This window comes from Carcharodon carcharias, chromosome 28, assembly GCF_017639515.1.
Source record: "Carcharodon carcharias isolate sCarCar2 chromosome 28, sCarCar2.pri, whole genome shotgun sequence".
In the NCBI taxonomy this organism is placed as follows: Eukaryota; Metazoa; Chordata; class Chondrichthyes; order Lamniformes; family Lamnidae; genus Carcharodon; species Carcharodon carcharias.
In genome coordinates this window covers 17,118,439-17,140,861 of record NC_054494.1, presented here as the reverse complement: position 1 = coordinate 17,140,861, position 22,423 = coordinate 17,118,439, and the positions used below count along the sequence as shown (strand labels likewise).

General features: G+C 45.1%; 1 protein-coding gene across 1 annotated transcript in view; it reads left to right on the top strand.

The window, feature by feature from the left end:
- LOC121270873 (tyrosine-protein phosphatase non-receptor type 13-like) overlaps positions 1 to 22,423 on the top strand; it is a 273,076-nt gene that overhangs the window by 242,557 nt on the left and 8,096 nt on the right. Inside the window, exons 26-28 of the mRNA XM_041176429.1 lie at positions 6,289 to 6,500; positions 9,213 to 9,311; positions 10,190 to 10,521. Of these exons, the coding sequence (XP_041032363.1) occupies positions 6,289 to 6,500; positions 9,213 to 9,311; positions 10,190 to 10,521 (643 nt within the window). The remainder of the gene's footprint in view (positions 1 to 6,288; positions 6,501 to 9,212; positions 9,312 to 10,189; positions 10,522 to 22,423) is intronic.

The window sequence follows — 22,423 nt, the reverse complement described above, 5'->3', positions numbered from 1 at the left end:
ATGTGACGGGAACAGCAGTCCGAGAAACGTTTTATGTCCCGGAGATACCTATAATCCTGGGTGGGTTCGAAACATGAGGGGTGGAATTTCAGTTGAAATCCATGTGGGGTAAGTCGGAGACGGAGACAGTCACTGAGAAAGGAGATATGGCTGTGAAAGCGGGTTTTAGTAAACACCTTGTCAAACACTAGGAGAGAAATGGAAAGCAATGAAGGTGAACAAGGCAACAGAGAAATCCGGAAATCTTGTCGCAGAGAGGAACAGAACTTCTTCAAGGAGGTAGGCATTTCTTGAAGAGCAGTGGCAGTCAATTAAACACAGAGATAAAAACAAAAAAACTGCGGATGCTGGAAATCCAAAACAAAAACAGAATTACCTGGAAAAACTCAGCAGGTCTGGCAGCATCGGCGGAGAAGAAAGGAGTTGACGTTTCGAGTCCTCATGACCCTTCGACAGAACTTGAGTTCGAGTCCAGGAAAGAGCTGAAATATAAGCTGGTTTAAGGTGTGTGTGTGGGGGGCGGAGAGATAGAGAGACAGAGAGGTGGAGGGGGTTGGTGTGGTTGTAGCGACAAACAAGCAGTGATAGAAGCAGATCATCAAAAGATGTCAACAACAATAGTACAATAGAACACATAGGTGTTAAAGATAAAGTTGGTGATATTATCTAAACGAATGTGCTAATTAAGAATGGATGGTAGGGCACTCAAGGTATAGCTCTAGTGGGTTTTTTTTTTTTATTTTATATAATGGAAATAGGTGGGAAAAGGAAAATCTTTATAATTTATTGGGAAAAAAAAAAAGAGAAGGGGGAAACAGAAAGGGGGTGGGGATGGGGGAGGGGACTCACGACCTAAAGTTGTTGAATTCAATATTCAGTCCGGAAGGCTGTAAAGTCCCTAGTCGGAAGATGAGGTGTTGTTCCTCCAGTTTGCGTTGGGCTTCACTGGAACAATGCAGCAAGCCAAGGACAGACATGTGGGCAAGAGAGCAGGGTGGAGTGTTAAAATGGCAAGCGACAGGGAGGTTTGGGTCATTCTTGCGGACAGACCGCAGGTGTTCTGCAAAGCGGTCGCCCAGTTTACGTTTGGTCTCTCCAATGTAGAGGAGACCACATTGGGAGCAACGAATGCAGTAGACTAAGTTGGGGGAAATGCAAGTGAAATGCTGCTTCACTTGAAAGGAGTGTTTGGGTCCTTGGACGGTGAGGAGAGAGGAAGTGAAGGGGCAGGTGTTGCATCTTTTGCGTGGGCAAGGGGTTGTGCCATAGGAGGGGGTTGAGGAGTAGGGGGTGATGGAGGAGTGGACCAGGGTGTCCCGGAGGGAGCGATCCCTACGGAATGCCGATAAGGGGGGTGAAGGGAAGATGTGTTTGGTAGTGGCATCATGCTGGAGTTGGCGGAAATGGCGGAGGATGATCCTTTGAATGCGGAGGCTGGTGGGGTGATAAGTGAGGACAAGGGGGACCCTATCATGTTTCTGGGAGGGAGGAGAAGGAGTGAGGGCGGATGCGCGGGAGATGGGCCGGACACGGTTGAGGGCCCTGTCAACGACCGTGGGTGGAAAACCTCGGTTAAGGAAGAAGGAGGACATGTCAGAGGAACTGTTTTTGAATGTAGCATCATCGGAACAGATGCGACGGAGGCGAAGGAACTGAGAGAATGGGATGGAGTCCTTACAGGAAGTGGGGTGTGAGGAGCTGTAGTCGAGATAGCTGTGGGTGTCGGTGGGTTTGTAATGGATATTGGTGGACAGTCTATCACCAGAGATTGAGACAGAGAGGTCAAGGAATGCCTGCTTGTCATTGCTGCCAGAATATTGTGGGCAGGCGTCACTGAGTTCCCTCATTCTCTCTGTGTGCTCTCAGCATCTTTAAGGTGGGGCTGGCCCCCATCTCTTCAGCATCTGTGACCAGTGACACTGTGCTCCTGAAGGGCTCAGCTGCTGAAGTCGGATAAAGGATCAGATGCTTTTAAAGTTCCATGGCTGCGTCTCTATGATATGGCCCTGATCACAGAGCACAAGTGAGCTGCCCTCAGCCAAGACAGGAGTCAGACATTCTCAGAGGCTATGTGAAGATCTATGAAGTGTCCTCACTGCAGGTCATCATCATCCTCCTGAAATCCAGCAACTATTCGGGCCTCCACTGTGTCCCAATGACAGGAACATTATCACAGACGGTATGTGCGCTGCCATCAGCCAGACTGGAGTCAAACATTCACATGTGTAATGTGGGGATCCATGGTGTCTCCTCACTGCATGTTGTCATCATCCCTCACAAATCTAGCAGCTATGAGGGCCTCCTGAGCTTGCCTGCCTCGTCTGGCCAGTGCAAGGGCCTCATCCCAGTGAGGACCTCCTCACCCTCATGCCCGTCTGTGTCCTCCTCATCAGAGGAGATCTCCAGCTCCTCCTCAGCCAGCTCATCTCCCTGTTACAGCGCCAGGTTGTAAAGGGCGCAGCAGACGACGATGATGCGTGACACCCTCTGTGGAATATATTGCAGGGCTCCCCCCTGCAGGTCCAGGCACCGGAACCTGATTTCCAGCATCCCGATGGTCTGCTCCATCAAGTTGCTTCAGGAATCTGTGACCGACTGAGAACGTAGGAGTTGTGCACACTCCCTGAAAACTATGCACAGACCTGCAGGATGCGTTTGTGGTGGCCGCACACCAGCTGCACGTTCAGTGAACGGAATCCCTTGCGATTGATATCGTTGACCCGTTGTTGCAATGGAGATCTGAGTGTCATGCGAGTGCAGTCGATGAGCCCGAGATCTGGGCAAATCCCAGCGCTCTTGCATCCTGGCTGCCCTGGTCTCAGGAGATATTCACAAAGTTTTGTGCCCTCGAAGATGGCATACGTGACCTCATGGATGCATTTGTGAGTGGAGGCTTGTGAGATTCCACAGAGGTCACATGTGGAGCCCTGAAAGGAGCCGCTGGTGTAGAAACTGAGCGCCGCAGTCACTTTCACAGCCACTGGCAGTAGATGCCCTCCATGTCTCTGTGGTGCCAAATCCTGCAGGAGCTGGCAGAGGTGACTGACCATTTACCTAGGCATGCACAGTCTTTGGTGACACTGGTTCTCGGTCATCTGCAGGAATGAAACGTGGCGTCTATAGACCCTGGGTCTAGCTGGGCACTGACCAGAGACGGTTGGCTGTGGCTCTTCAGCTGTGTGTGCAGGAGCCCCAGCCACCTCTTCTCCCAGAAGGTGCTGCTCCTCCCTCTGCGCAGCCAGGCACCCTAGTCACTCTCTTCTCCGTCGTCTTTGCTCCCCTGTAAGCCACGAGGTATACAGCTATGTCACCAATCTCCATGATCCTGAAGTTGTACTCCTGCAGGATGAAAGACAGAGACGCGTGGGTTAGCATAGGTGCATGAGGAACCTGCCCTTGTTAGGTCTGATGCATTAGGTCCCTTAATGCATTCCGGAGAGTGCTGGCCACCACTTGGATGGCCAGAGTTCAGTGTGCTGCATGGCTGCCCAAAACCACACCCACCTCCTCCCCAGTTCATCCGACCAATTGGCAGCTTTGCCCACTGGACTGCAGGCTGTGCTCTCAGCTCAGACACAGGCATTCTCCTAACCCGCACTGCAAGGCTGCACTGTTAGCTTGAACCATGGGGGAGACTGGTCCAAACCAGGCTGATGACATTGTAAGGGGCTGTGAGCGCCTCCACCAATGACTGCTCCATGGCCAGCGTTAGTGAGGAGATTGTACAACGTGCCCAGTCATCCAACGGTTCCACAGTCCATTAAAAAGCTCATTACCCTGTGCCAAGGGGTGAAAAGCTCTGGAGCATTTGGTGGCACTTTCATGCCCCTGCGTTGCTCAAGTGGGCAGATAAGCTGGAGGCCCGATTCCAATCACATCAATGTGGCTGCATCTGAACTGTCTCAGCTGCAGATGAATGGTCACTTCATACAAGGTTTCCCTAATGTGTGGCCGCTTCCCCCACACACCGCACCCCACCCCCACCCTGCACTTGGTTGCGCGCTGCAGGGCAGCTCTTGCCCCCCACCCCCAACACATCTCAACCTTGAAGTCCAACAGGCGACCTGGGCGAGCACTCCGCAACGTTACTGTGCGCTCACCTCCGAGTCCCCCTCAAAGTGCAGCCCACCAAGCGCACGCCTCTTATATGCTGTTGTGAAACACGTCGGCATGACAGACGATCCAGCGGGAGGGGGTGGTGGGGTGGGGTGGACGATTCTGGTGGGCTGAGCTTATAATGAAACGCTGACATTCCCGATGAGATTCCCGATGTCCGATGGCAGGAAACAGGGCCCCGCCATCAGCGAGCAGATCGCAAACTGGTTTCGCGATGTTACGAAACCGATTTCTGGCCTCCTCGCCATATTGTCCGCCCGTGCCATCGAACATGCCCGACACCAGCGGGCACGCAAAATCTCGGCCAGTGAAACTGACCTGAAAAGACTGACTTACAAACAATCGGAATGGACAGCCTGACAGTTCTGATTTTTTTTTTTGAAAGCCAGTCTTTCAGGTCTGAAGGGCGACGAGGACTCTGTTTAAAACACCGAGCCCAGGCCACCACCCCCCACCCCAGCCCCTAGGTCCCAGTGTTTGTCAGCATTGGCAGCCCCCCCTCCCGGACCCTGATAATAAGGAAGTAGACACACTAAATGAGTACTTATATCCACTTTCACAAGAGAACAAAATACCAGAGATACGGGAGAACCGAAAGTAAGTTAAGGGGATGAATTCAGTGGATTTAATAAAATTTTCTTAACAGAATTAAGAAAACAGTGAGACTTAAGAGAGAGCAATTTCCAGGACCTGATGGTTTCCAACCAGGATATTGAAAGAAATAAATTAGGAAATTGCAGGTGCATTAGTCATAATATTCCAAAGCTATCCGGATTCAGCAATGGTACTTCTGCATGGCAAAGTTGCAAATATCACTCCATTATCTAAGAAGGGAGGAAAAGACAAAACAGCTAACTACAGACCTGTAAGTCCAACATCAGTTGTGAGGAAGTTACTGGGATCTATCTTCAGGAACAGAACAACTGAGCAATTGGACAAGTACGAGCTGATCAAGGAGAGTCAACATGAGTTTGCTGGTCATGTTTGAGTAAACTAGTTGATTTTTTTTTAAATAAAAACAGAAAATGCTGGAAAAACTCAGCAGGTCTGGAAGCATCTGTGGAGAGAGAAACAGAGTTAATGTTTCGATTCCATGTGACTGAATTTTGTTTATATTTCAGATTTTTATTATTGCTTTGAATTTTTTTGAGATTACTAGCATGGTGGGTTGGGGAGTATCTGTGGACATAGGTTATGTGGGCACCCAGGAGGCATTTGATAAGCTTCTATGTGGGCAAAAATGAAAATGCACAAAATTGGAGATAATCTTACAGTTATGTGGGAGTCAGAGCAAGAGAAACATTTTCTGATGTGTCAAGTAGTGTTCCCCAAACACCTGTAATGGGGCTTCAGTTTTACATGTTAATGGCAGCGGATGAAAGAATTGAGAATTGTATCTTCAAGTTTGAAAATGACACTTGTAAGATCTCGTTTCTAGTTCAGTAGGTCTTATGGAGAGGTTCTGAGTCTTATACAGTTTCACAGTAAGTGCTCATTAACTACTCATAACTATGTACATATATACAGTATAAGGTCTAAGCCAGGAGCTGTCTCCATGCTTGCCTCTACACGTCTCTGTCCCATACAGGTCTGCCCTCTAGACCCGGGTCATGTCTTCCTTTACATCACAGTGTGGGCGGTACTGTACCCAGTCCCGTGTTAACACTTTCTATGCCAGACCCTTTTACCACAACACTAAGTGAGTTGTGTCGAGAGGAACACAAAGTTAGGAAGTGACATGGGCAAATGAAATGAGTGGGCAAGACTGTGACTCAGAGTTTAATATGGGGAAGAGCAAGGTCAGCCACTTTGGATCAGAGAAAGAAGAATTGGAATAGTTTTGTAATGGCATAAGACTAGAAACTGTGAATGAATAAATGATTTAGGTATCTATGTATATAAATCGCCAAAAATTAGTGCACAGGTACAGAAAGTATTCAAAAATGCAAATGGGTCATTTGCTTTTGAAGAGGGCTAGAATACAAAGGAGAAAAGGCTATGCTTCAGTTGTTTTATCAGACCCCACCTGGAGTACTGTAATCAGGTGGTTGCGTTCTTGGAAGATTTTGAAGGTTTGTGAATAATTTTGATGTTGGGGAAAAAAACATTCTAACTAAAGGAAAACATGCCACCTTTACACTTCTATTAATGGCAAACAACATCCTTAACCAGGTAACACGTTTGAGGTGAAGGTGAAAAAGAACTCTGCAGGCTTGGGATTCAGTTTCCTGCAGATGTATCCAACAGACAACGACCCCGGAGGGAGTTTGGTGAGAATAAAGAGATTGTTTCCAGGACAACCAGCAGAGGAGACCGGCCAGATTGAAGTTGGGGATGTCATTCTAGCAGTCAATCGGGTACCAGTGAAAGGACTATCCTATCAGGTGAGTGGTTTACCAGAGGCTGGTCCCTTGTGAAACTGCTGAATGAAATGAATAATTCCTTTCGATACCGGGGAAGTAAAGCAAATTTCAACCAACAGTGTTCACAGGGGCTCCTCCAATTCAATATATGTTGAATGTGAAAGGTTAAGTTTTAGCGTCTGTGCGGATGAGATCTAGGTATGCACTAAATTGACAAAGCTCGATTTTTTACTCTTGGACATTTTTTCAAAATTGGCCCGGCAGCTCAATGTTAACGTGGCCGACATATCAGAGTGGCATTGTAACATTAAGGAAAAAAATCAAGGATTATTCGATTGTGTCAATTATCATTCCTGCCTGTTTTCCTTACATTATGCCTCAAACTCTGCAACTTTGACGTGTACTACTGTCCTGGCTCACAGGCAATGAGCTGAAGAGGTTCATCTGTGGTCAATGCAAAATGCTATTTTGTTAGCGGCCTTCAATGGTGCGTCTGGGCAAGCCACCTGCTGGAGCTGACCTCCAAATTTCCATCCCTTTGGGCAGAGTTTGGGACCCCGACACTAGGACTAAATGGAGGCCCGCATGTGCCAGCAGCGAGAGCAGCTCAGCAGTATTCCCAGAGGCAGCCTCCGAATTGGCCACATCTCTGCCTTGCTTAAGGGCGGTTGGTGGGCCCCCAATGCTGCAGGCCCATTCATGAAGGCCAGCAGCTCCAGAAGCTCGGCAGTAAGGTGTAACATTAAATAAATAATTCAGAGAGCATGGGAGGGGAAACCCTTCTGGCTGGATCACTGAGGCTCCAGGAAGAGCCTTTCAGATCAACAGCCCACTCTTTTGGGGGATGGAGTCTTTGGCTCCAGTGGCCCCCTGGACCACCACAGGCAGAGGAGACCACTCTGACTCTGGCTAACTGTGGGTGACCCTGCAAAATCACCCCTAATTGGGACCTTAGTAATGGGGGTTTACTGCCCACCTCTGCACACCCCTGTGAAAGTTCCCTGATGGTGGAATGCATTGGGAAGCTGTCCCCATAAACCTACCTCACAATAAACCAGAAAAAAATTGTGAAGATTATTATACTTTAGTCACATGGACCATAACTTTTACCCCCTTTGTATTCCAGTCCTTTTGACATTCCATTAGCCTTTTTAATTATGTTTTTAAATCAAATATTAAAATAAACAAGAACTATACTTTCAAAAATGCAAGGGTGGCATTGCAGGAAGACCCAAGTTCAGGGGTTTAAGGGTAAGTTGGGGACAAACATTGAAATGGATTTTATAGAAGGCGATAAATCAATGGAACAAATTGCCAGGAATAGTAGTTGAGACAAGAACAATGGACTCTCATAATGAAGAGCAAGATGTTGAAAAAAGAATGTGGTAGGGTTGGCAGATAAAGGCAGATTGACCAAAGGGCACTCTGGAACCAAACTTCTATTGTGCAATCTTATATAACTGAATTTCTCCATTTTTAACAACATTGTCCTTCTTATTTTTAGACTGTAGAGCAACTCTGATTCGATTAAATCATTTATAGGCCACCTTCTAATACCTGTTGAGAGTAGTTGAATGGAAATATCTGTCTTCTATCACCTCTTGATAGGTGTACTAGCACAAATCTGAGGTCTTATTACATATCCTTCCAGTATTAAGTAACAAAAACATAACAGCCATGACTGAGTTTAATTTTCCTGATGAATGTTTCTTCCCTCTTCCCCAAAGGTTCCGACTAATCTTTAAGTGAAGCTCCACAGTTGCCAGCTGTCCTTGGCATCATGCACAAGGAACCTCTCTTCATGAGCCACATCAACAAAAATGGGTACACTGTTTGCCCAATATAGGCCATTATAGATGAGCTTAATCAGAGAACCTGACCTTCACATGCATGGTCACAGGACTGGTCACTGGGTTCAAAAGAGTGATGCCTTGCTGATTCTTCCTTCTGTAAGGCATAGGCATTGAAGCCAATCCTATTCCTGTTTGATGAGCTAGCTAACATAGCACTGAATGAGGATTATGCCTATGACCTTTCTTGACTGGGTCAGTTCCACAAGGAGCCAATTGAACCATTTTGACTACATTGATATTATTTTTATGATTTATCCCCAAAATGTCTTTTGGGTTTTGTGCCTGTAATATGTGACCAATTCATTCTGCATGACCAGTCCAATTCTGACCTTTGACTCAAGAAGATTATGAGCCTCTCTGGAGCATACCACTAATCAGTAACTTAGCCAGCGATCTTTTATTTATATCTGAACGGAAGCGAGATTAGTTGCTATGCACAGATGCCATAATTTTTGCTCCAATCAACTATGAAAATGTTAATTTTCTGTGCAGAGGAGTGGCAGGATTGCCCATTCAAACACTGTTCTGCTCTTCAGAGAACAAGCATGACTTTTTATGTAAGTTCACTGATGAGCTAAACTGTATTTGATTATATCTGGTTGCGCTTGTAAACAAAAACCTATTCATCATTCCTTGACTCCAGCATTACGTCTTTGCCAACATTTTAATGGCTCCCAGCAATGTTCCGTTCTGGCATTTATATTATCACTTCAACATGCCGATGAAAAGAATTAATGTGATAAATTGAAAGAGTCACAGTTCGTTCTTACGAATGTCCATGCAGCTTTGCTGTGATGGTTGCATTTATATTTCAGTATTGGTGTAAGTAGATGGTATCTATTCAAGGTTTGTGTTCCAACTGTCATCTTGATTTCAACAGGAGGTACTTCACCTGCTGCGAGGAGCTCCCCCCGAAGTCACAATGACCATGTGCAGACCAGCACCAGGAACCCTACCTGAAATAGACCCTAATATACTGGTAAATTAGTTGAATGCTGACAGTGTATATCAGTTAAGAGCTGCGGGATGTGGGGGAGGTGCAGGTGGAGTGGGGTGGTGGGCAGTGGGTGGTAGTGCAAGTGTATAAATGAGCCACTGTTGGTTGGAGCCACAGTTTAAGCAGTGACTACATCTATGAATTCACTGGAAGTGGTGAACAGACAAAAGACCCTTTCTTCTACCTGCCATGTGTTGATATCCAACACTTAGCACCGTCCCCTGATACATATTAGTAGCTAAACAGCTGCTTCAATACAGAATGGTTCTTCATGGTGGTAAGCCTGAGCATGTAATACAGCTGATCTCTTAACACATTCAAATTTAAAACAAAAAAAGAATAAGGTTTATTTACATGCAGTTCACTGTTGGAGTTACCTCTGATCATTTTTTTTTGAAAGAAATAGATGAAGTTTGGATTTCGGAGTAGATGTGACATAACTTTCTACCATTCCTGTATCCTAGATGTTATATTTGCTGGCCCCACATTCCCAGGGAATGATGCTTTGGAAAAAGGTCAAGCCAACACTCCAACCCAAATTCCCCATGTATGACCCTCCCCCAGGAAGCAGATGATCAGTTTAACTTTGGATAAAATACAGTAGTAAGGACCCAATATGCACTTTTATAACTTCTCTATATATATCTGCTTTACTACTTCATACTTATGGGCCATCGAATTGTTTGTGGTTGAGGTTATTGTTGATGTATTCCTCGTGATTCTTTCTCATGAGGGATAATGGAGAACTGTTGGAGAGTTCCCATTATGGGTTTTTGCTTTGGATGTATGTGTTTGATCAAAGCGCCGAGACTTCGCAGCAAAATAGTAACTCGTTTTCCGGTTTTATTTTAAAATGCTAGACTCCGATCTCATCTCCTGTGAAAGAGTTGTCTGTGCTGAAGTCATTTGATCCACAGCTCCAAGAGCTGCTTCGAGAGTCTGGTCTGCATCAGGCAGCAGGAGAAGATGGAGAGCAGCCTTGGGGTTTTGCTGGACAGAGCCGTCCCTGTGATTTGAGGGATCAGGAGCGTGGTGGTGAAGCCATCGAGGAAGCTGCTGAGCAGCGCCGACGTTTCCAAGATATTCCACTTGATGCAGCGAACTTGGAATTAGTTAGTGCTCTGGCTGAAGACCTGAGGCAGAACTGTTACTCAACCTGCGACTTAGATGTTGCAATGCCAAGCATAGATAGGTAAGTATGATCACCCTCCATTCTATTGTTTCAATATCTTCGGAAGAACAAAGTTATCTTTTATTAAATAGCTGTAATGTGAAATTCACTACCGAATAAGTACATTATTCCCTGTAACAATTAGATTTAGGCAGCAGATCTTTGCAAATCTGTTCACATAATTTGATACATTAGATTTGCATGTTCAATTTGTTTTTTATTCATTCATGGGATGTGGGCATTTATTGCCCATCCTTAATTACCCTTGAGAAGGTGGCGGTGAACTGCCTTCTTGAACCGCTGCAGTGCATGTGACGTAGATGCACCCACAGTGCTGTTACTTAGGGAGTTCCAGGATTTTGACCCAGTGACAGTGAAGGAGCAGTGATATATTTCCAAGTCAGGATGGTGAGTGGCCTAGAGGGGAACTTCCAGGTGGTGGTGTTCCCATCGATCTGCTGCCCTTGACCTTCAAGATGGGAGTGGTCGTGGGTCTGGAAGGTGCTGTCTAAGGAGGCTTGGTGAGCACCTACAGCGCATCTTGTAGATGGTACACACTGCTGCTACTGTGCCTTGGCAGTGGGGGAGGAGGGGAGGGGAGGGAGAGGGAGGAGGACCTCCTCGTGAACCTGCCTGGCCAGGCTGACCATCAACAGATCCAGGCAGCGGGCAACCAAGGGGGTTCTCTGGCCAACTGTCTGCCCCTATTCTGCGGCTATGTTAGCAGCCGGGTGTCCCTGGAGAGGGAACATGCGGTGTCTCCTGCCTCAAAAGAGGCCTTCTGTACTTGGTGGGCACTACTAGGACTGGTGGTTTTTATAGACCCTTTTGATCACATTTTGGTTTGATGTTTGCAAGTTTCCTTTGACCTTTGACTTTTAGTTTGCAGTGTCCCTTTAAGGGCCTGCATCTTGTTTTGTCCCTCGTTTTTCCTATATCAGTTTAATTGATTTATTCAAAGGAAAAGCACTGGCTGTTGGATGTGTTAGAGGGAAGAAGCTTGCTCTGTGGTGCACAATAAGTTCACTACTCAAGCATCCTAGTCTCTGTGTATCCTTCACATCGAGACTTGGGAGGAAACCACCAGTAAACATGTCAAGGCTTCAACAGCTGGAACCACCTACATTTATACAGCACATTTAATGTAGTAAAATGTTCCAAGGAGCTTCAGAGGAGTTTATTCAGGTCAAAATTGACACTGAGCCAACGAAGGAGGTTTTGGACTAAACGTTTGGTCAAAATGGTAGGTTTTAAGAAGCATCTTAAAGGCATAGAGAGAGGTGAAAAGGCAGAGAGAGAATTCCCGAGTTTAGGACCTAAACAGCAAAAGGCACGGCTATCAATTGTGTGGGGAAGGGAGTGATGGATGTACAAAAGCTAGGATGATAAATGCAACACCTCAGGCCTGAAATTATTTAGGCTTTAGTATTCTGCAGAATGAGTAAAGGAACAGATTATTATTAAATAATGCTTGTCAGATTTCACAATTATCATGAACAGGAGGTTCAAAGCCTCTTTCTGGTTTAGCAGCATGTTCTTCAATTAGCATTTAATAATTTCTCTTACTTGAGCCGCAACCATTTGAGATGCATATTTATAAAAACCTGGCAACATTAAAATTCACTTACTAACACACGCAGCGATGCGTAATTTACTGTTCATGAATGCGGGGCATTGGCCAAACGCTTTGCCATGAGTGAGTTAAACAGCGAAAATGTGCGACCCATTTAGAATTTTTCCAATGTGCCGAGAACGGCCAAAGCTACAGAATAACCAACCGAATGGATTAGTGGACTTGTCAACTGATGCAGAATTACTTTTTGTTTGAGCTAACGGGTCAAACAGTTTTCTGACCACGGATTCAGCACCCGTAATCCTCTTGACATGCATCTTGCACTTCACATTTTGATTGACAGCTACCGTATTAGGAACTCCGACACCCACAAAAAGCATCAGTACCACAGAGAGCTATCACAATTGAAAAGCACTGTGAGAGGTAATTGTCTATTTGGACTTTGCAGAGTTCAGTTGCTTATGCGATACCGACTTTGCTCTGCCATGTCAGACAGATGATGCGTTTTGCTGCTTTCTGTTTAGTTATCTGTTTTTAAACCTTTTGTGCTTCTGTGAATGTGTTGTTCCATATCCTTTCTATCAATCAGATCACAGAACCAGAGTCCACTGCCCTATCATTTAGTTGCATCACTCAATCTCAGTTCATTAGATCCAACAGGAACTGATCCGGCCATAACCCCAGTGAGATACTTTTGATTGTCAATAAAAATATAAGTTAAATTCTACCAACAAGATTGCAGTCCCATGACAGTTCCTTACTCATCCTACTCTAAGTCCTTAACAATAAAATGCTCAACTCTACCTCTGCATGCTTGCTCACTGCTCTTCTTGCTGCCATGGTTACAGGCCTTAGGTTCCTGCTCAGGCCCACCTTGGTCCCACTTTAGCTCTGCTCACTGGATCTGGGGCCAGGCCTGGGTCCTGATCTTGGTGCAGGCCTGACTTTAACTACCACAGCTTGTAATGCATTGGTGCTCCAAGCAGCGGATTAAGTTAATATTAGGAAAAAGACGGAAAGTTCTGAGGAAGGAAGAGGGAAGAATAGACAAATAATTAAGTATTTTCATGTTAAGCAAATTTTTCATGATCACCAGACATTGCAAAAGAGCTTACAGCCAGTGAGCTACTTCCTGAAGTAGTGTAGGAAACACGGCAGCCAATAAGCACATAGCAAGCGTCCAAACAACAGTGTGATAATGACCAGATTATCTGTTTTTGCGATATCGATTGAGGGATAAATATTTGCCAGAATACAGGAGAGAACTCCCCTACTCTTCTTCGAAATAGCATCATGGGATCTTTTCACAGTATCACAGAATGTTTACAATGCAGAAGCAGTTCATCCAACCTATCGTGTCTGCAACAGCTTTTCAAATAAGCGATTTACTTAATGCCACTCTCCTGCCTTCTGTCCATAACTCTGCACACTGTTCCTCTTCAAAAAATGGTCCAGTTTCCTCTTGAATGCCTCGATTGAACCTGCCACCACCAAACTTTCAGGCAGCGCATTCCAGACCTTAACAACCCACTGCACGAAAAAATATTTTCTCATATCGCTTTTGCTTCTTTTGCAGATTTAAATTTATGCCCTCACATTCTCGATCCTTTCACAAGTGGGAAAAGTTTCTCCCTGTCTACTCTGTCCAGCCCCTTCATGATTTTAAATATCTCTATCAAATCTGCTCTCAGTCTTCTTTTCTCCAATGAAATCTGTCCTAACTTCTCCAATCTATCTTCATAACTGAAGTTCCTCATCCCCAGAATCATTCTCATGAATCTTTTCTGCACCCTCTCCAATGCCTTCACATCTTTCCTAAAGGGCAGAGCCCAGAACTGGATGCAGTACACTAACTGAGGCTGAACTAGTATCTTAAACAAGTTCAACATCACTGCAAGACAAAAACAAAAATACCTGGAAAATCTCAGCAGGTCTGGCAGCATCTGCGGAGAGGAACACAGTTAACGTTTCGAGTCCGAATGGCCCTTCACATCACTGCCTTGCTCTTGTACTTTATGCCCCCAATAATAAAGCCTAGAATACCATATGCATTTTTAACCACTCTTTCAACCTGTCCTGCTAATAACTTATGCACATATATAGCCAAGTCCCTCTGCTCCTGCACCCCCTTTAGAGTTGTACCCTTTATTTACATTGTTTCTCCATGTTCTTCCTACCAAAATGATTCACTTCACATTTCTCCATATTGAACTTCACCTGCCACCCATCCACCCATTCCACCATCTTGTCTATGCCCTTATGAAGCTCTACACGGTCCTCCTCACAGGTCACAATGCTTCCGAGTTTTGTATCATCCGCAAATTTTGAAATTGGGCCCGGTACACCAAGGTCTAGGTCATTAATATATATCAGGAAGAGCGAGGATCCCAACACTGACCCCTGGGGAACTCCATTACAAACCTTCCTCCAGCCCAAAAAGTGATGTCACTCAGCCGATTTAGTATCTATGGCCGGGATTTTCTGACCCAGCATGGCAGCACCCACTGTGGGGGATGCGGTAGCCAACCAAAAGTCCATTGACTTTCGGCGAGACCAGATGGTCCCACCCCATGTTGCTACTTTCCCTTTTAATCCATGACTGTGTTCACCAGTCCTTTGTGCGGCACTGTCTCAAATGCCTTTTACATCCACCTGAGTAGGCAGATGAGGTCTTGGCTTAATATCTCATCCAAAAGACACCACCTCCAACAATACAGCACCCACCTCAGTACTGCACCGGAGTGTCAGCATTAATTTTTCCACTCAAACCCTGGAGTGGGACTTGAACCTGGAACTGTGTGACCCTGAGGTGAGAGTGCTACCAGCTGAGCTACTTAAATACTGACACTTAAATACTGCAAACGCATTGTGAGAGGTTAATAAATAAGAATAGAAAGTTATGGAGAAATTGTTCCTGACATTATGTAATTTTGTACAAGGGTATATAATGGTATTGATAATAGATCTGCAAGCCCCATGGCTTTTATAGTATCACTGCATTGTGTAATACTTTTGCTTCTAGTCAATCCCACGATATATCACTTCACTAAATTTATATTACTGCAATTGGCAAACTGCTCTTGTGTTTAGGTTACATTGAGACTTCAGTTATCAATAGAAACTGCACCACAGATCATAGATGATCCATGAACAATGCCACACAGGATCTACCAGAAAGTTAAAAAATGTACCTTTCTGTTGTACTTCTGATGATTAATGGGTTTTGATGCACATTGTCCTACAGTGATGTTAGGTTGGGTCAGTGACCACTAATGGTAATGTGGATGAAGTGCCCAGAGCAGTAAGGCAGCCTGCCACATGTACTTCTTCTTCTGTTCTCTGCACAAAGCCAGGTCTGACCCACAGTACCAGACCCCCACCTTGGGTAGGATAAGGAGGCAGGTCCCAAATCCACCCCATCCGGAATGGGGATTGAACCCCATGCTATTGATCCACACCGGGCATCCAGCCAACTGGGCCCCCAAGGAGTCCATGTTGCTGTGGCAATGTACACTTCTACACTTAGGTTGTAGGTTAGTGCTATGGATAGTGATGGTAGAGGCTCCAATTTCTTTGCGTCACGTGGCTGATCAGGAATCTCTCCCACTCTTACTGCCTGTCATTGGTGTGTGTTGAAAGGATTTGCAGGTTAATACTCAACTTGTTTGGCTACATTATGAATGCACCTTGCTTGGCCATCGAGTCCTGAAGTGGGACTTGAACCCAGAGTGTCTGGCTCAGAGGGAGGGATGTGACCAACTACGCACTTCACACCCACTTGTACTAATGGCTCAAAATTAAGTGTCAGCCTCTAAAAAGGTTCATTTGCAATTAATTGACAAGATTCACAGTTGGTTAATGGTTTTCTGGAAAAGAGCAAAATGTTTTAGATGCTTTAGAAATAAATAGACTTCTTCAATGTCTTTAAGAGTGATGCTACACTTGCTCAACACATATATCGGCTCTGAAGAGGCACATTTTTCACCATGCATTCTTCATTTCCTCATTCCTTCTCACTTTCTTTTATCTGTTCTTCTTACATTCTTTTATTTCTTGGTTTTTCACCCCTTTTGTCTCATCCTTCCCCTTTTGCTAATGTCTTCTCTACTGTATCTGTCCTTGAAATCTCTAGTTTAAAAACTATTTGCCAGATAATGCCACATAATAATTAATCCTATAAAGACTTTTACGATGGCAGTATAACGCATTTTTTTAGCTTGCGCTTGCGACCAGTGCTGTGCAGGCACAGTTGTGTGCGTGGCTGCCATCTTTAGAGGGGGCAATGTACAGCTGGGTGCATGCGTGGCTGCCATCTTTATCGGGGGCAATGTGCAGCTGGGTGCCTGCGTGGCTGCCATCTTTATAGGGGGCAATGTGCAGCAGGGTGCATGCGTGGCTGCCATCTTTATAGGGGGCAATGTGCAGCTGGGGGCAAGTGTGGCTGCCATCTTTATCAGGGGCAATGTGCAGCTGGGTGCATGCGTGGCTGCCATCTTTATATGGGGCAATGTGCAGCAGGGTGCATGCGTGGCTGCCATCTTTATAGGGGGCAATGTACAGCAGGGCTGCCATCTTTATCGGGGCAATGTGCAGCTGGGTGCATGCGTGGCTGCCATCTTTATAGGGGGCAATGTGCAGCTGGGTGCATGTGTGGCTGCCATCTTTATAGGGGGCAATGTGCAGCTGGGTGCATGCGTGGCTGCCATCTTTATAGGGGGCAATGTGCAGCAGGGTGCATGTGGCTGCCATCTTTAGAGGGAGCAATGTACAGCAGGGTGCATGTGTGGCTGTCATCTTTATAGGGGGCAATGTGCAACAGGTTGCATGTGTGGCTGCCATCTTTATAGGGGGCAATATGCAGCAGGGTGCATGTGTGGCTGCCATCTTTATAGGGGGCAATGTGCAGCAGGGTGCATGTGTGGCTGCCATCTTTATAGGGGGCAATGTGCAGCAGGACACATGTATGGTGATCACTGGCCCTGGAATTGCAACTATTGCAATGCCGGCAGCAGAATCTCTCGGGGGGTCCCACAGTTTTCTTTATCCCGTTTGGTTTCCTTAACATTTTTCTTACCTTTTTTCCCCCATTCATTTGGGAAGGCACCTTTCTCCCAATAAACCATCTTATCGTAGCAGCTTATCTCAGAGGTGTGGAAGAGATGGTGTTCAATTAAGCCTGTATTCCACCATCCTCTTGCCCTGATGGTGCTTAAACGTGCTGTGCTGAGAGAAACAAGCCCTGGAGCTGCAAACAGAATTCCGGCCGTCAGCGGGTAGATCAGAAACCTCCCCCTCCTTCCCCATCCTGAAACCAATACTCGTATGTTGAGGAAAGAATGATTCTGAAGCCAGCCTGCACCTTAAGGTAGAGTTATTTCCAAGGCTGCAGAGTAAAGACACAAACTCTTCCAATTCCCCACAAAACCCAGTGTGGGCACCATATTATACTCTTGTAATGAAGTTCTAATACTTCCCCAATTGGGGAGAGCTGTTCTTTTTTTTTAATTCGTTCATGGGACATGAACGTCACTGGCTAGGCCAGCATTTATTGCCATTCCCAAATTGCCCCTTCTTCAGGTGGCATTTAAGAGACATCATCCACATTGCTGTGGGTCTCACATTTGGCAGGTTTCCTTCCCTAAAGGGCATTAGTGAACCAGATGAGGTTTTACAACAATGGACAGTGGCTTCATCATTTAATTCCAGATTTTTACCGGATTCAAATTCCACCATTTGCTGTGGTGGGACTTGAAACTGGGTCCCCAGAGCTTTACCCTGGGTCTCTGGATCACTAGTCCAGCAACAATACCATTACGCCATCACATCCCCAATATTACCAACTTAAAGCATGCACAATCCCAACATTAACAGATTTCCTAGGCAAAAAAAAAACTGAACACAGAGAATAAGTCACACATTTTCAAAACTGACATCCTGAGCCGTCCCTCTTCTAGTACACCCAATAGTTTTGCACTACAAACGTTCCTTTTGGTGAAATAATCTGATGACTGGTGGCTTGTATCAACCCATTGGAGCTCACATATTTCCTTTATCTCCACCATTTGGTTTAGATTTGCGATATCAATTTATAATCTTTTTTCACACCCACTCTCCATGGAGTGTATGTTATCCCAAAGGGATCGATTATCAATATAACATTCTATTGGGACATTTTCTTCATCATCTCCCTCATGTAGTATTTCCCCTAATGTTTCAGATAAAAGGATTGTCACGTCAACCGCCGCTAGTAGTCTCTGCAGCCAGGGTGCTCTTTACTAATCATCTTATTTTCTTGGCTTGTCGAACCAAAGGACAGCATTTCCCATTTTCACCCACGAGAAATATTATAAAACCTGCTGCATCTGAAAACCCATCGACAAGACTTGTATGAGAGGAGTCCCTGAACACAATCAATTTTATGTTCTCAGGGCCACCCAAAGATAGGAACTTGAGCACTCATTTCTCCATCTTTAACTTTTTAAATGTTTTGTTCGCCCGCAAGATGTCCTGGACCTTGGGATGTTTTGCTATTGTACTCAGTTCAAGAGCAGCAAAGCTTGCATCCAGCCTTGTCTGTGTGCCCAGCTAATTTAATTGACCGATCAGACTTCACAGCTGCTTTGTCTCTTCTTTAGAAACATCTGCATCTTCGTTTGAGGACCTAACCTGACTGACTGCAAGAGGGCTCGCACTTTCTCAATGCGATTGCCGGTGTAAAGTAACCCCAGACCCACTCTGCTTTATTTCTAGTCCAATATATTTAAAGGCCCCATTAGCCTGATTTCCAGCCTTAAAGTCTGCTCTAACCCTGTCAATAACTTTGTTTTGTAACTCACTTGTGCTACCCCATGGGAAGTTGTCAACATGCATCATAAAGTTGCCCGCAGGTTTCTCACCATGGTACCGGTAAAACACGGCAGGATCTGCCTTCGGTTAGTGACACCCCCAACTTTAACAACACCGACTGAACTGAAAAGTGCCACACTCTGCAAGCATCACTTAAACCATATGCACACTTACTCAACTTCCAAAGTTCTTCCTCTACCTCTGGCACCTCTTTAGGAGGTTTGAGAAGCACTTCCCTCTGGTGGTCATCCCCATGCAGAAATGCAGCTTTCGATATCTACGGACTTACACTCCCACGAAAACATCGCCAAAAAGGCCGGAATAATTTTCAGAATTGCCTTTCCTGTTGTGGGTGAGTCTGCTCTGATTTCTTTATCTGCGAAACATTCTTCAAATCCCTGGGCCACTAGCCTAGCCTTGGCCTTATAAGTGCCATCCGGTAGGACTTTTTCTGTGCAGACCCACCTATGTGATAATGCTGGCTGATCCCTATTGGGACTACTCCCAAACTCCCTCCAACTGCCCAACTCCCTCTGTTTATCGTCCCACATAGCTTTGTCCCCTAACTTGTCAGCCATTACAAAAACCTCTCGGTCATGAGGACTCCTGCTTTTGCTATGTTGTCGTGATGATTCACCATTCTCCACTCTACTTTGTCGTCTAGCCAAGTTGCGACCCCTACTTGCTAGATGAAGTCTTTCCAGGCTCCACTGTTAGATCCCTTGTACAACCCCGCCTGAGGCCCTATCCACTGTATGTGAACACTTCCTCACCAGGATTCTTCACCCGACCCATCACTGTAACTTGGGCTATGCTTCCTTATTTTCTATTCCTGTGCTTGGTGCTCCCAGTCCATGGCCTTCACTGCTTGTCCTGGACATTCAGCCAATTTTTATATTTTCCAGTAGATTTTCCCGCCCGTCTGATTATTGTTGAGTCCCTCCAGTTATCTGATCCTTCTGGACGATACAATACCTGGGAGCCCACCTTGGATAGCTAACCTCTGGACAAAATAGCCCCTTCCTGTTTATCACAATCAGATTTTCTACTGATATCTAACCCCTGTTTCATCATATCTTGTCCCTTTGGCTCTGCCCCACAAACTATATGAGTGTGTGATGCACATGGTGCTTTGTCATCTTCCATCACATTGTCAGTACTCGCAAATTCATAATTCATTCCGATCACCAGTGAAGAATGGGCTTTTCTTGTCTGATTCCTGTACTGAATAATCACAGTCCTCCCTTCACCTCCTATAATTTCCCCTGGGCCTTTCCATTCCCTTTGCCTTGCTCTATTGTAATAAACCAGATCACCTGAAGTAAATTCTACCTCAGATGGTCTTCTGCGGTGTTTCAATGCTCTTTTAATTCTTTCCGAAACCTCAGCCTCCTTGGAAGCTTTCATGCCTGCATTCAAGTGAGCAGAAAAAGTAGAACTAATGCTAGTTCCTTCAAGAGCAGGGGGAGCATCCGATAGCACTGAAGGCAACCTTGGATTCCTTCCATACACCAACTGGTACGGATTATACCCCCCAACCATCTGCAAAGAATTTTGCATGTACTGCCCATTTTCCACTTGCAATCTGATTGGTCAGCCAGTACAGGTCGAGTATCTTTTATCCGAAACCCTTGGGGCCTGTTGCATTTCGGATTTCAGATAATTTCAGTTTTTGGATACCACTGATAAGCTTACATTACAATAACCTCAGCCTAGGCTAGCTGTAGTCTGAAGTAAATAAAATGGCTAGGAAGGAATAATAAATATGGGGTACCTGTAATAAATTTCTTTTTGGCATCACAAGGTAAACCGTGCAGACAAGCAACTGGACTTCCTGCGTTAAAGGTCGTTGAGGTTCAAAAAACTGCGATTTTTTTAGATGTGTTCGGTTTTCAGATTTTTGGATAAAGGATACTCGACCTGTATTTTATCCAATATTTTGTCGATTACTGCACTGTTCCTCTTACACAAGCTGTTGCTGAACGGGCTCTCAGCTACAATATTCATGACTATGATGTTCAGAATTTCACGTATGTCCCGAAATTCATCATTTGCAAATTCTCCTCTGTTATCCCTCAGGAATTTCGGTGGTGTTCCTAATTCAGTACCCACCCATTTCTCCATGATCTTGTCACCAATAGTCTGTTTGTCCTTGCCATTGATTACCGTAGATAGGCTAAATCTAGTTGCTGCATCTACAAAGTGTAGCAAAAACAGTGTACCCTGATCTTTGTCCCGTACTTTTAAGTTCACTGCTATTACGTCATTAAATTCTCTGGCCAGTGGCAGACTCATGACAGGATGTGGTGGTATCCTTTGATATTTAACACAAATGTCACATTGAACCATGACTTGCTCAGTATTCTTTATCAACCACTCCAGCATCTCGCAACAGAGCTTTCAATTTTTGTGATGTTGGATGTACAAATTATCTGTGTAACTTTCAGATAATCCTTTTCTTGCCCACCAAACGTTTATCCCCAGAAGTTAACAATACTGCTTGGACTCCCCGATGGAAAATCTCGGGCTTTCTCAATGGCAGATCTACGGTTTTCCGAAACACAGTTGTTTTGTCATTCTCCGTGTCTAATTTCATCTGTGCTTTCTTTCATCGAAGATTTGCTCAGTAATAGAGGTATCTCATTAGAGGCCACAACAGTACCAATGAAGAGACTGATCCCAGCTATCTCGCATGGGAGGACTACTTTTCTGGAAGATGTTAGCATGTTGTCATCCCCAAACCTAAAGCAGGTGGAGCTTCTATATTCCTTAACCTTCCACCAATCTGCCTAATCGAATCTGCCTCATCGAGAGACTCCAGGTAGCAATTAAGTCAATCCACCCCACACACTGTGGAGGTGCAGCTGCTATCCAGCAATGAATCAGCAACCAAAATACTTATCACTGGATTCAAACTCCCAGTGACCAACGCAATTCCTTCATGGCAGTCACCATCATCATTCTCAGCATCAGAATTATCTGTTTCAGGTGTTATTTCAAAAACACGATTCTTCCGCTGAGGGCAATTCACTGAGTAATGATATTTAGGATCACACCGTTAACACTGATTAATCATTCCCCATGCAATTCTCGGGTTTAAGTGTCTGCTGTCACCATTCCAAATCCGCTTTATGTCTCGAATCTCAAATTGGCTAAAAGTGTGACTGTCTTCAGACAGCCTGTCAACAACCCTGACTTTATACTGGAATCTGTACCTAATATTTTGGTGATCTCGAACTTCGGTAACCATGGAGTCTTCCATCCTTTGTTTTACAACCGAGTTGTCTGTATTTGATAGAAATGTAAGCTGGAAATGACTTCTGGTTGTCAGGACTAATATGTTTCTTTTTCTCTCAGAGGATAGAGACAAAAACGTCTTATTCAACAACCAATAGCCAGAGGTTAAAGTTCATCCTCTGCTACCATGCTAAATCCAATATTCTTATGTTGAGGAAAGAATGAGTCCGAAGCCAGCCTGTACCTTAAGCCAGATTTAGTTCCAAG